At 44.9% G+C, this 24,538-nt stretch overlaps 1 protein-coding gene across 1 annotated transcript in view; it reads right to left on the reverse strand.

The window, feature by feature from the left end:
* avl9 (AVL9 homolog (S. cerevisiase)) overlaps positions 1–24,538 on the reverse strand; it is a 172,546-nt gene that overhangs the window by 92,156 nt on the left and 55,852 nt on the right. Inside the window, exon 6 of the mRNA XM_052022816.1 lies at positions 4,419–4,485. Coding sequence (XP_051878776.1) covers positions 4,419–4,485 — 67 coding nt within the window. The remainder of the gene's footprint in view (positions 1–4,418; positions 4,486–24,538) is intronic.

Consider the following 24,538-nt stretch of genomic DNA (forward strand, 5'->3'; position numbering starts at 1 on the left):
CAGTTCTGGTCACCTACCTACAGGGCAGATATCAATAAGCTTGAAAGAGCGCAGAGAAAGTTTACACGAATGTTGTTGGGATTTGAGTTACAGGGAAAGGTTGAGTAGGTTAGGACTTTATTCCCTGGAACACAGGAGAACGAGGGGAGATCTTATTGAGGTATACAAAATTATGACGGGTATAGATAGGGTGAACGCATGCAGGCTTTTTCCCTTCAGGTTGGGTGAGACAAGAAGTAGAGGTCATAGGTTTAGGGTGAAAGGTGAAATACTTAAGGGAAATCTGAAGAGGAACTACTTCACTCAGAGGGTGGTACAAGTGTGGAAAGAGCTACCAGCGGAAGTGGTGGATGCAGGTTCAATTGTAACATTTAAGAGAAGTTTGGATTGGTGCATGAATAAGTGGCTATGGTCCGGGCGCAGGTAGATGAAACTAGGCAGCAAACCAGGGCCGGCATGGACTAGATGGGCTGAAGGGCCTGTTTTCACGCTGCATTGCTCTTTTGATTCTCATGCAGAGGCATAAGCTGCAGAGGGATCTGGGTCATAAGGATAGGAGCAGGAGTAAGGCTATCTGGCCCATCAAGCCTGCTCCACCATTCAGTAAGATCATGGCTGATCTGGCCGTGGACCCAGATTCACCTACCTGCCTTTTTCCCCATAACCCTTAATTCTCCTACTATGCAAAAATCTATCTGTGTCTCCTGGAATATGATTTACAAAAGTATACAGGTACAGCAAGCAATTATGAAGGCGAGGGAAATTGAATATAAAAATTGGGAAGTCATATCAATCACATGGGACACTGGTGAGACTAAATATGGAGTACTGTGTACAGTATTGGTTTCCTTATTTCAGAAAGGATGTAAATGCATTGAACAAAGAACAGCACAGCACAGGGACAGGCTGTTCCCAGGAACAGGAAAGTTTCCTCCTGTCAGAAGTGGATAAAACTAGAGAACATGGGTTTAGGATAAGGGAGAACAGATTTGGAGGGGATACGAGGGGGATCTTCTTCACCCAGAGAATGTTGAGTACCTGGAATGCACTGCCCGAGAGAGTGGTTGAAGCAGAGCTGCTGACAGCATTTAAGTCATCTCCAGGTGGCCACTTGAATCGTTTATGGAGAAAATGCTGGGCAATGGGAGAGAAGCATGCCCATGACCAGCATGGACAAGTTGGGCCAAATGGTTTGTCTTCATGATGAGTATTTTATGATAGCTGATCTTCAACCTCAAAATCATTTTCATGCACTGTCCAAAACCCCAGATTCGTTCAATATCTATAAATCTATCAATCACCATTTTGAATGCAATCCAAAGCTCTCTGAGCCAACAAATTCCAAAGATTCATTACCCTCTGAATGCAGAAATTATTCCTCACCTCTGCTCCTAAGTGACATGCCCCCTATTTTGAGATTGATCTTTAATTTCAGCATCATCTGCCAGGGGAAACATCCTCCCTGCTTCTACTCTATCGGCCCCTCTAAGAATTTTCTTTGTTGCAATGAGGTCACCTTTCATTCTTCCATGGCGAGAGAACAGAGAATTAGTCTACTAAATTTCATCTCATGTGACAGACCTGCCATCCCAGGAACTGGTCTAGTAAATCTTCCTTATGAAGCGAGATGCAATTTGTACCCATACTCACCCAGCAGCGCATTCCAGGCACCTTCCACCCTCTGTGTAATAAAATTGCTTTGCAAATTTTCTTTAAACTTTCCCCATCTCACCTTAAAGCTATGCCCTGCAGTATTTGACATTTTCACCCTGGGAAAAAATTCCAACTATCTACCCTGTCTATGCCTCTCATGATTCCATATACTTCAATCAGGTTGCCCCTCAGCCTCTGATGCTCCAGGGGAAAAAAAAATCAAGTTTGTCCAACCTCTCCTTATCGCTAATACTTTCCAATTCAGGTAACACTCTCTCACCTTCTGCACCCTCTCCAAAACCTCCACACTCTTCCTGTATTGTGGCAACTGGAACTACACACAATACTCAAATGTGGCCTAAACACTTTAAGTAGCTGGAAAATGACTTGCAACTTTTATACTCAATGCCCTTACTGATAAAGGCAAGAATTGCATACACCTTCTTTTCCACTATATCTACTTGTGTTGTCACTTTCAGTGAGCCATGGATTTGCACATCAATGCTCTCAAGGGTCCTACCAACTACTGTATCCTTTTTGCTTACATTTGATCTCTCAAAGCACAGCACTTTGTCCAGATTCCATTTGCCATTTCCCCACTAATATTTCCAACTGATCTATATCCTGCTGTATCCTTTTGCAACCTTCCTCACTATCCACAATATCATCAATGTTTGTATCGCTTGCAAGCTTACTAATAAGCCCACCTACATTTTCATCCAAATTATTTACATATGTCACAAACAACAGAGTCCCAGCATTGACCCCTGCGGAACACCACCGGGCACAAACCTTCAGTCAGAATGACAACCTACACCACTAACCTGTCTTCTCTGGCCAAGCTAATTTTGAATCTAATCTACTAACTCTGTGGATCCTACGTGCCTTAATCTACTGGATCAGCCTACTACGAGGGACCTCATTGAATGCTTCACTGAAGTTCCAATAGACAACATTCTTATCTGTACCTCTCATAATTTTATGAACCTCAATCATGTTCCCTCTCAACCCCCTCCACTCCAGGGAGAAAAGTGAATAGTGTAGTAACGAAGGCATATGGCATGCCTTCATCAGTCAGGGCATCGTGTCTAAAAGTTGGGAAGTCATATTGCAACTTCGGTTAGGACACATTTGAAGTACTATGTGCAGGAAGGATTTGGAGGTTTTGGACTGGGTGTATAAGATGTTCACCAGGTGTTGCCTGGATTGGAGAGTATCAGCTACAAGGAGGTTGGACAAACTTGGATTATTTTCTCAGGAGCATCAGGCTGAGGGGAGACCTGATAGAAGTTTATAAAATTATGAGAGGCATAGATACAGTAGATAGACTTTTTCCAGGATGGAAATATCAAATACCAGAAAGCATAGCTTTAAGGTAAAGGTGGGGGGGGGGGGGGGGGGGGGGGGTGGGAGGTTTAAGGAGATTTACAAAGTCACAGTCAGGAGGGGGAAGGCAAAGAGTCAGGTACCAGAGAGTACCCCTGTGGCTGTACCCCTTGACAATAAGTACTCCTGCTTGAGTACCGTTGGGGGAGACAGCCTACCTGGGGGAAGCAACAGTGGCAGTGTCTCTGGCACAGAGTCCGGCCCTGTGGCTCACAAGGGTAGGGAAGAAGAGAGGAGGGCACTAGTGATAGGGGACTCTATACTTAGGTGGGCAGACAAGTGATTCTGTGGACGCAGGAAAGAAACTCGGAAGGTAGTTTGCCTCCCAGGTGCCAGGGTCCGGGATGTTTCAGACCACGTCCAAGATATCCTGAAGGGGGAGGGAGAACAGCCAGAGGTCGTGGTACATATTGGTACCAACGACATAGGTAGGAAAAGGAATGAGGTCCTGAAAAGAGACTATAGAGAATTAGGAAGGAAGTTGAGAAGCAGGACCTCAAAGGTAGTAATTTCCAGATTACTGCCTGTGCTAAGTGACAGTGGGTATAGGAACAGAATGAGGAGGAGGTTAAATGCGTGGTTGAGGGATTGGAGTGAGGAGCAGGGATTCAGATTTCTGGATCATTGGGGCCTCTTTCGGGGCAGGTATGACCTGTTCAAAGAGGACAGGTTGCACTTGAATCCCAGGGGGACCAATATCCTGGCAGGGAGGTTTGCTAAGGCTACTGGGAAGAGCTGAAACTAGAATTGTTGGAGGGGTGGGATCCGAACTGGAGAGACTGGGGAAGAGGTGTTTGGCTCTCAAATAGAGAAAGCCAGTAGTAGGTACAAAAGGCAGGTAATAGAGAAGGGACGTGCTCAGACAGGTTTGAGATGTGTCTATTTTAATGCAAGGAGTATTGTGAACAAGGCGGATGAGCTTAGAGTTTGGATCAATACTTGGAGCTACGATGTGGTGGTCATTACGGAGACTTGGATGGCTTAGGGACTGGAATGGTTGCTTCAAGTGCCGGGTTTTAGACGTTTCAGAAAGGACAGGGAGGGAGGCAAAAGAATATTCAAAGTATTCCTTTGAATAGTGTTACTTGTGTGAGGAAGTACCACTTATACTAACAGCTGACCCGTGAATGGTCAGTTCAAAATCATTGATTGGATGATTCAGTTAAGGTGACCTTTGCAACTGCAAACCTGGTTTTCAAACAGTTTAAGTATCCCATTTACTAAATGCAAGACAAAATCAGCAATGTTAACATTACTGTGACTATTTGAAGCAACCCTGTTTCTCTCCTTTTGAGTGTGCTTCAGAGATAACGAAAAGAAAGTGGAGTTGGATCATGGTTACAGAGTTGTTTCTTTCTGCGTTAATAATGTTTACTTACTCAAATAAGCCTGGGATCCTTCCAAAGCATTTCCTCCTAAAGAGCTGTTCATGTGTTCGTAAAGTTCCTAGTTTAATCATTAAAAAAAAATGTTAAGAGCATTCAAACGCTGAAAACCAACTTTATGCACTCTAATATTAAACCCATGTTTCACTTGCCTTGTGTAAGCATTGCACACGTACAAAATGTCCCATTACATTACTCAATTGCAATTTAGGAAAATTCATCATTTCAGTCACCAAGACAGATCTTAAGTGCAGAATTTTAACCCCTAATAAAGTGGAGTCAGATTTATTTTTTTCATAATTCAGAATGAATCAAATCTGCCCAATTCCAAGTTTACTGGAGGCAGGCCAAGGCGCAGAGCATTCAACCCATTTCTGTACAGCAGATTGGAAATGTATACATTTCTGTGACACTGGGAGGATCTGATATTCAGGTCTTAAAGGCCTTAAGAAACCCAACAAATGAAGGCAGGCAATGTCAAGCTTTGGGCCAGGATGAGTAGCAGTGCTTGCACCTGGCATCCTACAATTCCCTTTCTTCTCCCCACTCACCCACAGAAAGACTTTTGACTCAGGAAAGACCCTTTGTACAAGGTGAGGCTGTATTTGGAATATTGCGTTCAGTTTTGATCACCCTTCTGTAGGAAAGGTACCATTAAGCTGGAAAGACTACAGAGGAGATTTACAAGGATGTTGCCTGGACTCGAGGGACTAAGTCATGGAGAGAGGTTGACCAGGCTGGTACATTATTCATTGGAGTGTTGGAGAATGAGGGATGATCTTATAGAGGTGTATAAAATTATGAGAGGCATAGATAGGGTCAACACGCAGTCTTTTTCGCAGGGTTGTTGAGTCCAGAACTAGAGGGCATAGGTTTGAGGTCACTGGGGAGAGATTTAATAGGAATGTGAGGGGCAACTTTTTCCACCCAGAGAGTGGTCAGCATATGGAAAGAGCTGCCAGAGGATGTGGTTGAGGCAGGTACATTAACAACACTTAAGATACTTGGACAGGTATATGGACAGGAAAGGTTTAGAGGGATATGGGCCAAACGCGGGCATATGGGCAAATGGGAATCTTGGTCAGCATGGACCAGATGGGCTGACGGCCCATTTCCATGCTGAATGACACCACTGGATCAGAGTTGCCTTACCAGCTCTTGCAGCCCACTCTGTCTTACCTTTCGGACCAGTAGCCAAGCATGTTAAAACTTTAAGCAGTGAAGGAACTAGCTTTTGATATTTCCTGTCCAAAACTTCCCCCTACCTAATTCGAACCACACTCCCCGACTGCTCGTAACTATCTATTAAACTTCAGTAAATTTCCAGTTATATCAGTGTAATATTGTATATTTTATAGTATTTCAAAGAATACTTGCACTTAAAAAATCTACTCAATGCCCTAAAGAAATGTAATACAGTTATAACCTTTGCTGTATTTCAGCCGACAACATCAAGGGAAATCATACTACAGTGAAACCTCGATATCATGTGGATGCCAAGGTGAACGTTGACTGAAATAAAAATAGAAAATGCTGTGAACTCTCAAAAGGTCAAGCAATATCTGTCTTCAATCTGAAACATTAATCCTGTTTCTTCTTCACAGATGCTGCTTGATCTGCCAAGTATTTCTCGCATTTTGTTTTTATTTCAGATTGCCAGCATCTGCAACTTTTTGATTTGACTCCTTTATATATAAATAAACATAATGTACACAAACTGTATACAACATATAAATCAGCCACATATTGAAACTGAACTGTCAATACTTTCCTGTAAAATACATTATAACAAGAATTCCACAATAAATATCATAGATAAAACATGTGGGAATTCTAGGCCATCATGAAGAAATTAATAAATCAAAGGAACAACAGTTGAAAGATATTTTTCTCCTACCATTGACGCAGTACAAAATACATTAAACAATTCTAGTTCTAATCTCTTGATGCATTCTGGTTAAAGATTGGTGGCGTTTTACACCCAATGTAAATTTTAAATGTTATATCATGTTTTACAAATAAATTAATACCATATTGCCAATTAAAACATTCAAAAGTCTTCAATGTATTTATGAACGGCCATAAATATTTCATGAAAAGTCAATCACTTAATGAATATAGAATGTTTTTAGATTACTGTAATGCATACTGGAGATTTTATACTGCATTACAGTATGATGACAAAAATCCAGAAAGGTACTTCCAAAAATTTTCTTACATTTTATTTAACTTTTGATCAGATTATTTTTATACAATAAAAACAGGAACAGCTTGGACTGACAGAAGGTATTCTTTCCATCCAAATGCTAAGGTGGCATAATTGGATAAGTAAATAGCAGATGGAGTTTAATCCGGGCAAGTGTGAGGTATGGCACCTTGGGAGGTCAAATGTTAGAGGAGAGTCTACAAGCAGCAGGATTCTTAACAGCATTTATGTACAGAGGGGTCTTGGGGTCAAATCCAAAGCTCCCTGAAAGTGGCAACACAAGTAGACAGAGTGGTAAAGAAGGTGAATGGCATGCTTACCTTCATCAGTCAGGGCACTGAGTACATGAGTCAGGAAGTCATTGTGCAGCTATATAAAACTCTGCTTAGACCACATTTGGAGTATTGTGTGCAGTTCTGTCACCGCATTACAGGAAGGATGTGGAGTCACAGAGTGACACAGCACAGAAACAAGCCCTTTGGCCCAACTGGTCCATGCCGAGCATAGCATCCTCCATGTTAGTCCCAGTTGCCCGCATTCGGCCCTCCATCCATGTACCTATCCAAATGCCTCTTAAATGCTGCAATTGTACTCGCCTCCACCACTTCCTCTGGCAGCTCATTCCAAGTACTCACTACCCTCTGTGTACAGAGGTTACCTCTCAGGTCTTTTAAATCTTTCCACTCTTGTATCTGTGCCCCCTAGTTTTGGACTCCCCTAGCCTGGGGAAAAGATTTTGACCATCCACCCTATCCATAATCCCTTGTGATTTTATAAACTTCTATGAGGTCACCCCTCATTCTCCTATGCTCCAAGGAATAAAGAACCAACATAGCCAACCTCTCCCTAGAACTCAGGCCCTCCAGTACAGGCAGCATCCTTGTACAACTCTTCTGTATTCTCTCCAGCTTGACAATGTTTTCCTTATAACAGGGTGACTAAAACTGCACACAATACTCCAAGTGCAGCCTCACCAATGACTTATATAACTGCAACATAATGTCCCTACACTGCAACATAATGTCCCTACACTGCAACTCGATGCCCTGACTGAAGGCGGCCAGCATGCTAAACGCCTTCTTCACCACCTAACCCTAACCCACTATGTAATGAATTGATCTGCATCAACAGTATGCAAAACAAGTTTTTCCACTGTACCTCGGTACAAGTGACAATATTAAACCAATTCTAATTCCACCTGGTCTACTTGTGCAGCCACTTTCAGCTAAGTGTGCACTTGTACTCCCAGGTCCCTCTGTTCCACACCACTTGTCAGTGGCCTGCCATTTACTTTGCAAGTCCTACTCTGGTTTGACTGTCCAAAATGCATCACCTCACACTTATCCAAGTTGAAATCCATTTGTGATTCCTCAGCCCATCTCCTTAACTGATCAAGAACTCTTTGCAAACCTGCTTCATTATCAATAAGACCCCCCAATTAAGTATCATCAGCAAACTTGCTAATCATGCCATGTACATTCATATCCAAATCATTTAAATACATTATGAATAAAAGAGGTCCCAACTCTGACCCTCTTCTCATTACCATCATCAGGGAGGTGGTACAGGAGCCTGAAGATCCACACTCAATAATTCAGTAACAGCTTCTTCCTCTCCATCATCAGATTTCTGAATGGTCCATGAACACTACCTCATTGTTCCTTTCTATTTACAATATTTATTTTGTAATTTATAGTGTTTTTTTTACGTCTTTGCACTGTACTGCTGCCGCAAAACAACAAATTTCACGTCATAAGTCAGTGAGAATAAATCTGATTCTGACCCCTGGAGCACCCCACTAGTCACAGGCCTCCAGTCAGAAAATCGACCTTCAACCATCACCCTCTGCTTCCTATCATCAAGCCAATTCTGAATCCCCTGAATCCCATGTGACCCAACCTTCCAGATCAGCCTTCAATGTAGGATGTCAAATGCCTTACTAAAGTCCACGTAGGCAACATCCACTGCCCGATCTTTATCTATCCCTTTATTTATCTCTTTGAAATACTCCAAAAGATTTGTCAATCACGACCTCCCACACACAAGACCATGCTGACTGTTCCTTGATCAGGCCTTGACTATCCAATTGATGGTAGATCTTGTCCTTCAGAATTCCCTCCAGTAACACTCCTACAGCTGAAGTCAGGCTCACTGGCCTGTACTTTCATGGCCTCTCCTTTAAGATTAAGATATCTTTATTAGTCACATGTACATCGAAACACATAGTGAAATGCATCTTTGCGTAGAGTGTTCTGGGGGCAGCCCACAAGTGTCGCCACGCTTCCGACGCCAACACAGCACACCCACAACTTCCGAACCTATACGTCTTTGGAACGTGGGAGGAAACCAGAGCACCCAGAGGAAACCCACGCAGGCACAGGGAGAACGTACAAACTCCTTACAGACAGTGGCCAGAATTGAACCTGGGTCGCTGGCGCTGAAATAACATTATGCTAACTGCTACACTGCCGTGCCTGCCCTTGAACAATGGAGCAACATCAGCCAACCTCCAGTGTTCTGGAACTTCGCCAGTGGCTAACGACGAAGCAAATATCTCTTCAAGGGCCTCCACAATTTTTTCCTTGGCCTCCCATAAGGTCTGGGGGTGCAGTTAATCAGGCCCTGGGGTTTTGCCCACCTTAACGCACTTCAAGGCTGCAAGTACCTCCTGCCTCATAATAAGCATATGATCCAAGACCTCACTAATTGTTACCCTCATCTCTTTGGCATCCATGATAGTCTCCTAAGCAAACGAGGTGAAATGGACATTTAAAATCTCTGCTGTCTCCTGCAGCTCTACACATAGGTGGCTCTGACAGTCTTTAAGAGGACCTAGTCTCTCCCGAGTCATCCTTTTATTGTTTAAAAAAAACGGAAGAATCTACTGGGATTATGTTTAACCCTGCTTGTCAAATCTACCTCATACCCTCTTTTTGCCCTCCTCATTTCCCTCTAAAACCTGGTCTTAAACTTTTTATATTCATCGAGGGATTCATTCATACCCAGCTGCCTAAACACGAAGTATGCTTCCTTCATTTTCCTGACAAGAGCCTTGATATCTCTCGTCAGCCAGGGTTCCCTGAACTTGGTACGTCTACCCTTCACCTTAACAGGAACATGCTGCCCCTGTACTCTTGATATGACCCTTTTAAAAGCTTCGCACTTGCCAACTGTTCCTTTGCCTTTAAATTGAGTCACCCAGTCGATCCCAGCTAGATCCTGCCTAATGCCCTCAAAATTAGCCCTGCTCCAGTTCAGGTCTTTAACCTGTGAACCTGATCTCTCTTTGTCGATAACTATTTTAAAACTAATAGAATTAAGGTCACCGGAACTAAAGTGCTCCCCAACTGCCACTTCAGCTACTTGACCCCCTCATTCCCTAAAACGAAGTCCAGTATTGCTCCTTCCTGAGTATATATATCATCTATATATTGCAGGAGGAAACTGTCTTGGAATTCTGCACAAATTCCACCCCATCCAGGCCCTTTGCACTCTGGGTAGCCGAGTCGATACCAGGAAAATTGAAGAGAACAAAGGAATGCAGATGCTGGAATCTAGATGAAAAACACAATGATGCTGGAGGAACTCAGCAGGCCGGGCAGCATCCGTGGAGAAAAGCAGGTGGTCAACGTTTTGGGTCAGGCCTGAAGATAGGAAAAGGGGAAGCCCAATATATAGGAAGGAAAAGCAGAGCAGTGATAGGTGGACAAAAGAGGGAAGGCGGGGTCGGCACAGGGTGGTGATAGGCAGATGCAAGTAAGAGAGAGTGATAGGCAGGTACGAGAGCAGATCCACTGGGAAATGGGTCAAAAGGAGAGATAAAAAAGGTTAGAAAAAAGAGATAGGCTAAGAAAGGGAAGAAAAGCAGCAGCATTGGTTTGGGGGAGGGGTGGTTGGGGGGGCAGTGGGGATCACTTAAAGTGGGAGAATTCAATATTCATGCATTTAGGCTGCAAGGTTCCAAGACAGAAAATGAGGTGCTGTTCCTCCAGTTTGCAGTTGGAATTCTCCTGGCAGTGGAGGAGGCCGAGGACTGACATATCTGTGATAGTGCGGGAGGGGGGAGTTGAAGTGACCAGGAAAACTGAAATCTCCCACAAGCACTACCCTACTATTCTCACAACTATGTGCAATTTCTCAACACATCTGCTCCTCAAGTTCCTGCTTAGTATTGGGGGGTTGACAATACAGCCTTACCAAGGTGACCATCCCCTTCTTATTTCTAAGTTGTACCCAAATGGCCTCATTAGATGATCCCTGAATATCCTCTGAAAGCACTGCTGTTATGTCCTCCCTCATCAAAAAGGCAACACCTCCTCCACTCTTACCTGTTCCTCTGTCACACTAAAAGCATTGGTACCCTGGAATATTTCTGCAGCTGTTCAGAGACATCCTTGACCCAGGCACCCAGGAGGCAACACACCATTCTGGCATCTCTTCTGCAGCCACAGAATCTCCTGTCTGCTCCCCTCATTATCAAGTCTCCAATCACTATCACCCTGTCTGACTGCACCCTTTCCCTCTGAGCCAATCACAGTGCCAGAGACCTGACTACTGCTGCTAGCCCCTGAAAGAACATCCCCTTCAACAGTATCTAAAGAGGTATACCTGTTAGTGAGGAGAATGTCCACAGGGGAACCCTGCACTGTCTGCCTACTGCCCTTACTTCTCCTGGTGGCCACCCATCTACCTGAAGCCTACACCTCGGTTGTGACCACCCAACTAAAACTCTCATCTGTGAAGCACTCAACCTCTCGGATGATGCTGAGTACATCCAACTACATCTCCAGTTCCTTGACCTGGTTTGTTAGGAGCTGCAGCTGGGTGCACTTCCCACAGATGTAGCCATCAGGGAGACTGTGAGGATCCCTGACTTCCCACGTCTTGCAGGGGCATTCCACTACCCTAACTACCATCCTGCCTACACTGAATCAAGGACCAACAACAAAATAAAACCTTAACTGTTCTGACCTGTGCCTTCTAACTGAAGTCTTTTTAATGAGCTGCTCTCATTCCCAACACCTGGGGCACTTCATGCCGAAGCCTCTTGAGGCCAAAACTCCAGCTTTCCACTCTTACACTTGCCCACTCCAAAACGGCCACACTGCTTGACCCTACCTTCTTTTTATTAACTGCTGTTAATTAGCTAATTAGCCAATCAATTATTAACTAAAACTTTGCAAATGTGCCTCTTTTCGGTTCCTGTTAAGTGAAACTCACCAGAAAGTCCCAAGGCCTAAAGTACCTCTTTTAAACACTCACACCTCTCACTCCAAGTCCTGGCTCCTGTTGAGAGTCTTTGGCAAGGGTGCAGAAGAGGTTCACTAGGATGTGCCTGGATTACAGTGTTAGCTAAAAGGAGAGGTTGGGCAAACCGGGGTTGTTTTCTCTGGAGTGTCAGAGGCTGAGGAGAGACTGATAGAATTTTCTAAAATTATGAGAGGCATAGATTGGACAGACAGACAGAATCATTTTCCCAGGGGAGAAATATCAAATTCTGGTGTCATAACTTTAAGGTGAGAAGGGAAAGGTTTAAAGAAGATGTGCGGGGCAAGTTTTCCTTTACACAGAGAGTGGTGGGTGCCTGGAATGCGCTGCCAGGGTTGGTGGTGGATTCGATAGAGGAATGTAAGAGGCTCTTAGATAGGCACATGAGTGTATAGGGAATATCAATACATGGATCACGTGCAGGCAGAAGGGATTAGTTTGGCATCATGTTCAACACAGATATCATGGGCTGAAGGGCCTCTTCCTGTGCTGTACTGTTCTATGTTCTATGTAAATGTATGCTCACCATTTTCTTTAAACAGTATCTCTAGCAGCAGAAACTAGATGTTTCACATGATTTTTATTTCCTGTGTCAACAGATGACAGTGATAGAGTACTACAGCACAGAAACAGGCTCTTTGGCCCATCTAATCCATGCCAACCTGATCTTCAGCCTAGTCCCATCTACCTGCACCCGGACCATATCCCTCCAAACCCCTCCCATCCAAGCTTCTTTTAAACATTACAATTGAACTTGCATCTACCACTTCCACTAGCAGCTCGTTCCACACTCGCACCACCTCTGACTGAAGACGTTGCCCCTCAGATTCCCCCTAAATATTTCACCTTTCACCCAAAACCTATGACCTCCAGTAGAGAAGAGGACAACAAACGATTAATTGTTGGTGTATGAAAATTACCTAGAATGGAAGTTCCTTTTGTCATCTGGAGGAACCTCCTTGATCAGATACACAGTACTGATAAGTCAGAGCAGTTTGACCACTCTCACTTCAAGACACCATGGCAAATAACCCTCTGAATTTGAATATTAAATTCATATCATAGAACACAGAACAGTACAGCACAGGAACAGGCCCTGCAGCTCATGATGTCCATAACAACCATGATGCCAAATTAAACTAATGCAATCTGCCTGCACATGATCTATATCCCTTCATCCCCTGCCTGTTCATGTGTCTAAATATCTCTTAAGCATTGCTATTGTATCTGTTTCCACCATCTCCCATGGCAGCACATTCCAGGCACTCACCACACTGTGTAAAAAAAAATGGCCTGGCACATTTCCTTCAAACATTCCCCCTCTCGCCTGAAATCTATGCCCTCTAGTTGCCCTCTAGTATTTGACATTTCCACCCTGACCACATACCCTATCTCTGCCATCATTTTATATACTTCTCTCAGGTTCCCCACCCCCCCCTCCCCCCCCAAGACTCCGAAGTTCCAGAGAAAACAATCCCAGTTTGTCCAATCTTTCCTTTTAGCTAAAAGTCTGTAATCCAGGCAACATCCTGGTGAACCTCTTTTGTATCTCTTCCAAAGTCTTCACATCTTTTGTGCAACTGCACACAATACTCCAAATGTGGCTTAACCAAAGTTTTATACAGCTGCAACATCATCCTCATTTCCACCTTTTATACTCAATGCCCCAACCAATGAAGGCAAGTACACCGTACACCTTCTTTCCTACTCTATGTACTTGTCGTGCCACTTTCAGGGAGCTATGAACTTGCACGCCAAGGTCCCTCTGTAGATCAATTGGTATTGGTATTGGTTTATTATTGTCACTTGTACAGAGGTACAGTGAAAAGCTTGTCTTACAAGCCGGTCGTACAGGTCAATTCATTACACAGTGCAGTTACATTGAGTTAGTACAAAGTGCATTGATGTAGTACAGGTAAAAACAGTAACAGTACAGAGTAAAGTATCACAGCTACAGAGAAAGTGCAGTGCAATAAGGTGCAAGGTCACAACAAGGTAGATCATGAGGTCATAGTCCATCTCATTGTATAAGGGAACTATTCAATAGTCTTATCACAGTGGAGTAGAAGCTGTCCTTAAGTCTGGTGGCACGTGCCCTCAGGCACCTGTATCTTCTACCCGACGGAAGAGGAGAGAAGAGAGAATGTCCCGGGTGGGTGGGGTTTTTGATTATGCTGACTGCTACACCAAGACAACAAGAGGTAAAGACAGAGTCCAAGGAGGGGAGGCTGGTGTCCGTGATGCGCTGGGCTGTGTCCACAACTCTCTGCAGTTTCTTGCGGTCCTGGGCAGAGCAGTTGCCGTACCAAGCCATGATACATCCTGATAGGATGCTTTCTATGGTACATCGTTAAAAGTTGGTGAGAGTCAAAGGGGACAAACCAAATTTCTTTAGCCTCCTGAGAAAGTAGAGGCACTGGTGAGCTTTCTTGGCTGTGGCATCTACATGATTTGACCAGGACAGGCTGTTGGTGATGTTCACACCCAGGAACCTGAAGCTCCAAGGGTCCTGACATTTACTGTAAACTTTCCTCTTACATCTGACCTTCCAAAGTCCAACGTGGATTAAACTCCATCTGCCATTTCTCCGCCCATTTGTCCAACTGATCTGTATCCTGCTGTGACAACCTTCTCCACTATCCACAACTCCATCAATTTTACATTATCAGCAAACTTACTGATCAACCAACCTATATTTTCATCCAAATCATTTATAGAAATCAGAGACAACAGGGGTCCCAGCACTGTTCCTTGCAGAACACCACTAACAGACCTCCAGTCAGAATGACACCCCTCCACCACTACCCTGTTTTCTTTGGACAAGCCAATTTTGAATCCAATCTAACAAATCACTGTGGATCCCAAGTGCCTTAATCTTCTGGACCAGCCTATCTTGCGAGACCTTCGAATGCTTTATTAAAGTCCATGTAGACAACATCCACTGCCATACCCCCATCCATCATCTTCATCACCTCCTCAAAAAACTCAATCAGGTTTATAAAACATGACTTCCCTTGTACAAAGGCATGCTGACTAACCCTAATAACTCCATGTTTTCTAGATGTCAATAAATCCTATCCTTAACAACCTTCTCTAATAATTTCCCCACCACTGATGTAAGGATGACTGGGCTATAATTTCTTGATATGTCCCTATTGTCCTTCTTAAACAAAGGAACAACAGGTGACAATAATAAACCAATACCAAATATTCTCCAGTCTTCAGTCCTCACCTTGATGGTCCAATCATTTCAGACTTCGACTGGCATGTAACCAAATATACCTCACTCAAACAGGACAATGCTAGACATGACCTGCCAATGGTAGGATAGCAAAATAGAATGGGAACTAACTTATATTTACCTCAGGTTCCCATTTCCAAAGTGTCAATTGATAGCATGTATTTCTGACTCTCAGGCATGTGTGTTCAGGTTCTACGAAGGACTTGACCAGATAACATAGACTGACATTTCAGCACAGCACAGAAAGGGCCCTATTCTTCAGATGGAGCAATAAACCAAGGTTCCATTTGGCTTTTCATGTAAACATAAGCGATTCTACAGAATAATTCAAAGCAGGGTGACCCCGAATGCTCTGGCTGGCATTCTTCCATCAATCAAAGTTAATCAAAATAGATCATCAATTCAATGTGGATACAAGCCAGCATTGACCAGCGAGCAGAGGGATTATGGGGGACGCTTGACTGTGGTGGAATACAAACAGTAAAAATTTTGATGAAGTCTTGAATGTTGGAGGATAGTACACTGTAATAAGAACATAGGAATTGTCAGGTCTTGGGGCAAATAAAACAGGTGTATTCTTATAAATCTTCTTTGCACACTATCCGGCTTAATGATGTCTTTCCAAAAACAGCATAGCCAAAACTGGACACAATTATTTACTAACCATGCCTTGTACATTTTCATCCAAATCGCTTGTATAAATGAAGATCTACTTAATCCTTGTCGTTCTCTAACGTCCTGTTTAAAACTTAATCTGCTTCCTAATTGCATCAACTGTGAATCTGAATACACCAAATAACTTCTTCATCCAAGTTACTGAAATTATTTGTGAAGCATGTTTCAGATAGATCCTTGAGAAACAATCGACTTTTGATCTCCCAACCAAATGCCAGTCGACACCAGGTGCCGACATAAATTGCACACAAAAAATAATCTTTTGTTCAAGACCTTGTCAAATACCTGCTTAAGTCCATTTAGATAACATTCATGGACATTTCTGTAGTCATCATGATAGTTGCTTTACAAAGAAATCAACTTGAATCATCAGGCCCTTCACAATTAGATAGCATGGTGAAGGTATGCTTGACTTCATCAGCCAGGTCATAAACTATAAGAGCAGGGAGGCTTTTGTAAAACTTAATAAAACTTTGGTTAGGGCACAGCTGGAATATTGTGTGCAGTTACATAGTCAGAGTTATGCAGCATGGAAACAGGCCCTTTAGCCCAACTCATCTATCATGACTGAGGTGCCTTCCTGAGCAAGTCCCATTTGCCTGCATTTAGCTCATGTCCCTCTAAACCTTTCTTATCCAAGAAACTGTCCAAATAACTTTTACACATTGTAATTGTACCCCCCTCTGGTTGAGATGCTATAGGAAGGATGTGATTGCAGGACCATGCTAGAGAAGGTGCAGAGGAGATTAGTCAGGATGATACCTGGGATGGATTGTTTCAACCATCAGGAAAGACTGGGAGACTGGATTTGATTTCTTTGGAGCAGAGAAGGATCAGTGAGGGGAGTAGTGAAGGGGGAACCTGACCCAGGTACGTTTAATCACGAGAGCCAATGATAGGGTAGGTAGTAGGAAACTTTTCCACAGGTCAGATCTGTCCAAAATGAGGGGGCATAGGTTCAGGTGAGGAGTAAAAGGTTTAGAGTCGATCTTGGGAGATTTTTTTCAGCCAGTGGGTGGTTGAAATCTGGAACACACTGCCTGAGGGAGTGGTGGAGGGCTTTACTCTCAGAACGTTTAAGAAGCATCTAGACAGCACTTGAATCACTAAGTTACAGAGGCTACTTGTCAAGTGCTCATAGATGGAATTAGTATAGATAGTTACTTCAAGGATGACACAGACAAGGTGGATTGAAGGGCCCAAATCTATGCTGTATGGCTCCATGAATCTAATTCCAAGGAAGAGGAAGAAGCTAAGGTCTGGGGAATCCCAGAAGTCATGGTTTGGGACAACAAACCATTTGCTGGAGGAACTCAGTAGTTCGAGCAACATCCGTGGTGGTACGTGATCAGGATATGGAATGAGCTGCAAGAGGAAGTGGTTGAGGCAGGTACATTAACAACATTTAAATGTACTTAGACAGGTACATGGATAGGAAAGGTTTAAAGGGACACAGGCCAAACACAGGCAAATGGGACAAGCTCAGATAGACATCCTGGTCAGCATCGACGTTGGACTGAAGTGCCTGTTTCTGTGTTATATAACTCTACAATTCTATGGAAAGGGAGGAGTGAGACTCTGTTCGTAATTGAAAATAATACTGATAACTAAAACAGAGTTGCTGCTTAAATGGACACAACTGTAGATATACAAACCAAAAGAAATGGGAGAACAAGACTTGAGCACCGCGGTATTGGATGACTCAAGTTTACAAAAGGTAGAATGAGAGGCTGGCCAGAAGAGCACTGGAAAAATATGGATTAGAGGTAATAGTTGCAAGGATGAGGGTTTCAGAAGCAGATGAGCTGAGGCAAAAACTGGCAATATTATGAAGATGGAAGTAAGCAATCTTAGTGATGACGTAGATATGTGGTCCAAAGTTCATCCATTTGCAGCATAATAAAACTTGGATCTCATGTTGCAGGCGGCATGGCAGCGTAGCGGTTAGCCTGACGCTATCACAGCACCAGTGATCGGGGTTCAATTCCCTTCACTGTCTGCAAGGAGTTTGCACATTTTCCCCATGTCTGCGTGGGTTTCCTCCTGGTGCTCCGGTTTCCTCCCACATTCCAAAGACATACAGGTAGCTTAACATGGGTTTAACTAGGCGGTGCGGACTCGTTGAGCCAGAAGGGTCTGTTACCGCGCTTAATAAATAAAGTTTTAAAGTTTTTATCAAGTTTTAAAACTTCAGTAAGGTCACGTGTGGAGTGTTGTGTGCAGTTCTGGTCACCTGATTACAGCAAGGATGTGGAGGCTTTGGAAAGGGGACAAAAGTTGTTTATAGAACATAGAACAGTCTGCATGCCTGTATTCAAATTTATCATCATCATGGAGATATTGTAAGAGGATTACAATAATACAGACAAGAAATAGAACATAGAACATTACAGTACCATACAGGCCCTTTGGACCATGATGTTGTGCTGACCAATATAAACCTACTCCATGATCAATCTAACCCTTCCCTCCTGCACAGCCCATAACCCTCCAATTCTCTTAATTCCATGTGCTTACCTATGAGTCTTTCAAATGGTCCGATTGTATCAGCCTCAACCACCACCCCTGGCGTGCGTTCCAGGCATCCACCACTCTCCAGGTTTTAAAAAAAACCTACCTCTGACATCTCCCCTAAACTTTCCTCACTCACCTTAAACTGATGTCCTCTGATATTGACTATTGCCACCCTGGGAAAAAGGTGCTGGCTGCCCACTCTATCAAAGCCTCTCATAATCTTATACATCTCTATCAAGTCGCCTGTCATCCTCCGTCACTCAAAAGGGAAAAGCCTGAGCTCGGTCCACCTCTCCTCATGAGACATGTTCTCTAATCCAGGCAGCATTCCAGTAAATCTCCTCTGCACCCTCCCTAAAGCTTTCACATCATTCCTAATAATGAGGTGATCAAAACTGAACACAGTACTCTCAGTGTGGTCTAACCAGTGTAGGCAGGCACAGTAGTGTAGCGGTAAGCATAACGCTATTACAGCATCAGCAACCTAGGTTCAATTCCAGCCGCTGTCCGTAAGGAGTTTGTACGTTCTCCCCGTGTCTGCGTAGGTTTCCTCCGGGTGCTCCAGTTTCCTCCCACATTCCAAAGACGTACAGGTTAGGAAGTTGTGGGCATGCTATGTTGGTGCCAGAAGTGTGGCGACACTTGCAGACTGCCCTCAGAACACGATATGCAAAAGATGCATTTCACTGTGTGTTTCGATGTACATGTGACTAATAAAGATATCTTATGTTATAACAAGAGTTTTGTAGAGCTGCAACATTACTTCGTGGCTCTTGAACTCCATCCTCCGACTAATGAAGGGCAGCACATCATACACCTTCTTAACCACTGTATCAACTTGCACAGCACCATGGACTTGGATCCCAAGATCCCTCTGTTCCTCCACACTGCTAAGAATCCTGCCATTAACCTTGTACTCCGCCTTCAAGTTCGATCTTCCAAAGTGCATCACTTCACGGAGCAGAGTGGCCATTTTGGAAGGGCCCATTGTGTGAGTGTCTAAGTGGGGAACTGAGGCATTGGCTCAAGAGGCTTTGGTGAGAAGAAGCGAGGGTAAGTTCCTTTTTTTCTTTGTTTTTGTGTTCCCTTTAGTTCTAGGGCAGAGTACTGAGAATGGCTCCAGGGTCAGTAGTGTGTTCAGCTTGTGAGATGTGGGACTTCTGGGAGACATCCAGTCTCCCTGATAACTACATCTGCACGAGGTACATCCAGCTGCAGCTCCTTGGAGACCATGTTAGGGAACTGGAGCTGCAGCTGGATGACCTTCGGCTGATGGGATAACGAGGAGTACATAGATAAGAGATACAGGGAGGCAGTCACTCCGAAGCTGCAGGAGGCAGGTAGCTGGGTGACTCTCAGAAGGACAGAGAATAGGCAGGTAGTGCAGAGTACCCCTGTGGCCATTCCCCTCAATAACAGGTATACCGCTTTCGATACCGTTTTACCGTTTTGGGGGGGGGGGGGGGTGGAAATGACCTACCGGGGAAAGCCACAGTGACCAGGTATCTGACACTGGGCCTGGTCGTGTGGTGCAGAAGGGAAGGGGGGAGAAGAGGAGAGCGGCAGTGATAGGAGATTCCATAGTGGATATGAAAGAGACTCCCGGATGGTACGTTGCCTCCCCAGTACCAGGGTCAGGGATGTCTCAGATCAGGTCCACAGCATTCTGAAGGAGAAGCGTGAACAGCCAGAGGTTGTGGTACATAGTGGTACCAATGACAGAGGTAGGAAAAGAGATGAGGTCCTGAAGAGGGAATAGAGGGAGTTTGGTTGGAAGCTGAAAAGCAGGACCTCAAGGCTAGCAATCTCTGGATTGCTGCCTGTGCCACGTGCCAGTGAGGGTAAGAACAGGATGACTTGGCAGAGGAATGCATGGCTGAGAAATTGATGCAGGGGGCAGGGTTTCAGATTTGATCATTGGAATCTCTTCTGGGCAAGACTGCGCAGGCGCGTGACGTAAGCGGTTAGCGCACGGGCAGTTTAAAAAAAAGACCGCCATATCCAGTGGGCAGCATTTGGAGCGGGCAGCTGAGTGAGATGGAGCAGAGTAGTTGGGCTTTGGCTCAAGGGGCTACGGCGCGAAAGAGGCGAGGCGAGTGGGTACCTGGTAGGTAAAGGTAAGGTTTACCTGTTACCTGTTATTGTTATAAATTTTTAAGTAGGATAAAACTAGGTAGGGTAAGAATTAGTTCGGATGGAAGACATGGTGGTGTACAGCAGCTGCATGATGTGGGAGCTAGTGGACCCTGCTGGGGTGCACAGTGACCACTTCTGCAGTAAGTGCTGGAGGCTGATGGAACTTCAGCTCAGAATTGATGAGCTGGAGTCGCAGCTTCAAACACTGCGAAGCGTCAGGGAGGGAGAGAGTTATGTAGATACTGTGCATCAGGAGACAGTCACCCCCCTTAGAGCAGGTACAGGAAGTAGATAGAAGGGTGACTGTCAGGGGAGAGAAAAAGAAAAAGAGAAAAGGCAGATAGTGGAGAGGACCCCGGAGGCTGTTCCCCTAAATAACAGGTTTTCCGCTTTGGAAGCTGTTGAGGGCATTGACCTACAGGGATCAAGCAGCAGTAGCCAGGGCTCTGGCACTGGGACCGGTCCTGCTACTCAAAAGGGAAGGGAGAAGAGGAAGACAGTAGTGATAGGGGACTCGATAGTCAGGGAAACAGATAGGAGGTTCTGTGGCAGTGAGCACGAAACAAGGATGGTACGTTGCCTCCTAGGTGCCAGGGTCCGGGATGTCTCTGACCGAGTCCGCAGTATTCTTGAGCGGGAGGGAACGCAGCCAGAGGGAGTGGTACACGTTGGTACCAACAACATAGGTAGGAAGAAGGATGAGGTCCTGAAAAGTTTAGGGAGCTAGGCAGAAGGCTGAAGAACAGGACTTCAAGGGTAGCAACCTCAGGATTGTGCCACGTGATAGTGAAGGTAGGAATAGGAAGAGATGGCAGATTAATGCATGGCTGAGGAGTTGGTGCAGGAGGGAAGGTTTTAGATTTTTGGATCATTGGGATCTCTTCTGGGGAAGGTGGGACCTGTACAGAGAGGACGGGTTACACCTGAACCCGAGGGGGGCCAATATCCTTGCAGGCAGGTTTGCTAGGGTGGTTCGGGAGGGTTTAAACTAGTTTGCGAGGGGGATGGGAACCAGAGGGGTAGGTCAGAGGAAGAAGTGGATGGGGAATAGTCAGATTTAACACGTAGAGAGGCTTTGAGGAAGGAGAAGCAAAGTATGGAGTATAAAAGTAGAAAGGTGGATAGACTAAAGTGCATTTACTTAAATGCAAGAAGTATCAGGAATAAGGGTGATGAACTGAGAGCTTGGTTAAGTACATGGGATTATGAAATTGTGGCTCTTGCAGAGACTTAGCTGTCACCAGGGCAGGAATGGATATTGAATATTCCTGGATTTCAGTGCTTTAAAAGGGATAGGTTGGGGTTGGGGGTGGGTGAAGAGGAGGACGGGTGGTGTTACTGGTCAGAGATACTATTACAGCTGCAGGAAGGGTGGATAATGTAGAAGGATCCTCTCTAGAGTCAGTATGGGTGGAAGTCAGGAACATTAAAGGAGCAGTTACTCTACTGGAAGTATTCTATAGGCCCCCTGGTAGCAGCAGGGATACTGAGGAGCAGACTGGAGGCAGATTTTGGAAAGGTGCAAGAGTAACAGGGTTGTTATCACAGGAGACTTCAACTTCCCAAATATTGATTGGCACCTGCTTAGTACCAAAGGTTTAGACAGGGCAGAGTTTATTAAGTGTGTCCAGGACAGATTCCTGTCACAGTATGTTGACAGGCCGGCTAGAGGGAATGCCATATTGGATCTAGTATTAGGTAATGAACCGGGTCAGGTGACAGATCTCTCGGTGGGTGAGCATTTGGGGGACAGTGACCACCACTCCCTAACCTTTAGCATTCTCATGGACAAGGATAGGAGCAGAGATGACAGGAAGAAATTTAATTGGGGAAGGGCAAATTATGAGGCTATAAGGCTAGAACTTGCAAGAGTAATTTGGGATGACATTTTTGAAGGGAAATGTACTATGGGGATGTAGTCGTTGTTCAGGGATCTCTTGCAGGATGTTAGGGATAAATTTGTCCCAGTGAGGCAGAGAAAGAAAGGCAGGGTGAAGGAACCATGGGTGACAAGAGAGGTAGAACGATGAGTTAGGAGGAAGAAGGCAGCATACATAAAGTGTAAGCTGCAAGGATCAGATAGGGTTCATGAGGAATATAGGGTAGCAAGGAAGGAACTTAAGAAGGGGCTGAGGAGAGCAAGAAGGGGACATGAAAAGTCCTTGGCAAGTAGGGTTAAGGAAAATCCAAAGGCTTTTTCACTTTGGTGAAGAGCAGAAGGATGACGAGAGTAAAGGTAGGACCGATTAGAGGCAAAGGTGGGAAGTTGTGCCTGGAAGCTGTGGAAGTGGGTGAGGTTCTCAATGAATACTTCTCTTCAGTATTCACCAAGGAGAGGGGCTTTGATGACGCTGAGGACAGTGTTGGTAAGGTTAATGTTCGAGAGCATGTAGGTGTCAAGAGAGAGGATGTGTTGGAACTGATAGAACTGTTAGGACAGATAAATCCCGGGGGCCTGACGGAATATTCCTCAGGCTGCTCCGCAAGGCAAGGGAGGAGATTGCTGAACCGTTGGCTAGGATCTTTGAGTCCTCATTGTCCGTGGGAATGGTACCGGAGGATTGGAGGGTGGCAAATGTTGTCCCCTTGTTCAAAAAACGTAGTTGGGATAGTCCAGGGATTTACAGAGCAGTGAGCCTTACGTCTATGGTGGGCAAGCCGTTGGAAAGGATTCTAAGAGATAGGATCTATGAGCATTTAGAGAATCATGGACTGATTTGGGACAGGCAGCATGGCTTTGTGAAGGGAAGATCAGGTCTCACAAGCCTGATAGGGTCCTTTGAGGAGATGACCAGGAAGATTGATGAGGATAGTGCAGTAGATGTGGTCCACATGGATTTTAGTAAGGCGTTTGACAAGGTTCCACATGGAAGGCTTCTTCAGAAGGTCAGAGGGCATGGGATCCAGGGAGGCTTGGCTGTGTGGATTCAGAATTGGCTTGCCTGTAGAAAGCAGAGGGTTGTGGTGGAGGAAGTGCAGTCAGATTGGAGGGCTATGACTAGCGGTGTCCCACAAGGATAGGTTCTGGGACCTCTACTTTTGGTAATATTTATTAATAACTTGGATGAGGGGGTAGAAGGGTGGGTTAGCAAGTTTCCAGATGACACAAAGGTCGGTGGTGTTGTGGATAGTGTGGAGGACTGTCAAAGATTGCAGAAGGATATTGATAGGATGCAGAGCTGGGCTGAGAAGTGGCAGATGGAGTTCAATCCGGAGAAGTGTGAGGTGGTACACTTTGGAAGGACAAACTCCAAGGCGGAGTACAACGTAAATGGTAGGATTCTGGGCAGTGTAGAGGAGCAGAAGGATCTGGGGGTTCATATCCACGGATCATTGAAAGTTGCCTCACAGGTGGATCGGATAGTTAAGAAAGCTGATGGGATGTTAGCTTTCCTAAGTCGTGGGATCGAGTTTAAGAGCCACGAGGTAACGATGCAGCCCTACAAAACTCTGGTTAGATCATACTTGGAGTACTGTGTCCAGTTCTGGTCGCCTCATTATAGGAAGGATGTGGAAGTGTCGGAAAGGGCACGGAGGAGATTTACCAGGATGCTGCCTGGTTTAGAGAGTATGGATTATGAGGAGAGACAAAGGGAGCTAGGGCTTTCCTCTTTGGAGAAAAGGAGGATGAGAGGAGACTTGAGAGAGGTATACAAAATTTTAAGAGGAATAGATAGACAGCCAGCGCCTCTTTCCCAGGGCACCAATGCTCAATAAAAGAGGGCACGGCTTTAAAGTAATGGGTGGGAAGTTCAAGGGAGATATCAGAGGGAGGTTTTTCACCCAGAGAGGGGTGGGTGCATGGAATGCGCTGCCTGGGGTCGTGGTGGAGGCTGATACGTTGGTCAAGTTCAAGAGATTGTTAGATAAGCATATGGAGGAATTTAAAATGGGGGGGTATGTGGGAGGAAGGGGTTAGATAGTCCTAGGCGTGGTTTAAAGGTCAGCACAACATGGTGGGCCGAAGGGCCTGTATTGTGCTGTGTTGTTCTATGGAAGGTACAACCTGTACAAAAGGGACAGGTTACACCTGAACTGGAGGGGGAGCAATACTCTTGCGGGCAGGTTTGCTAG

The sequence above is a fragment of the Pristis pectinata genome, chromosome 9 (assembly GCF_009764475.1).
Source record: "Pristis pectinata isolate sPriPec2 chromosome 9, sPriPec2.1.pri, whole genome shotgun sequence".
Classification (NCBI taxonomy): domain Eukaryota; kingdom Metazoa; phylum Chordata; class Chondrichthyes; order Rhinopristiformes; family Pristidae; genus Pristis; species Pristis pectinata.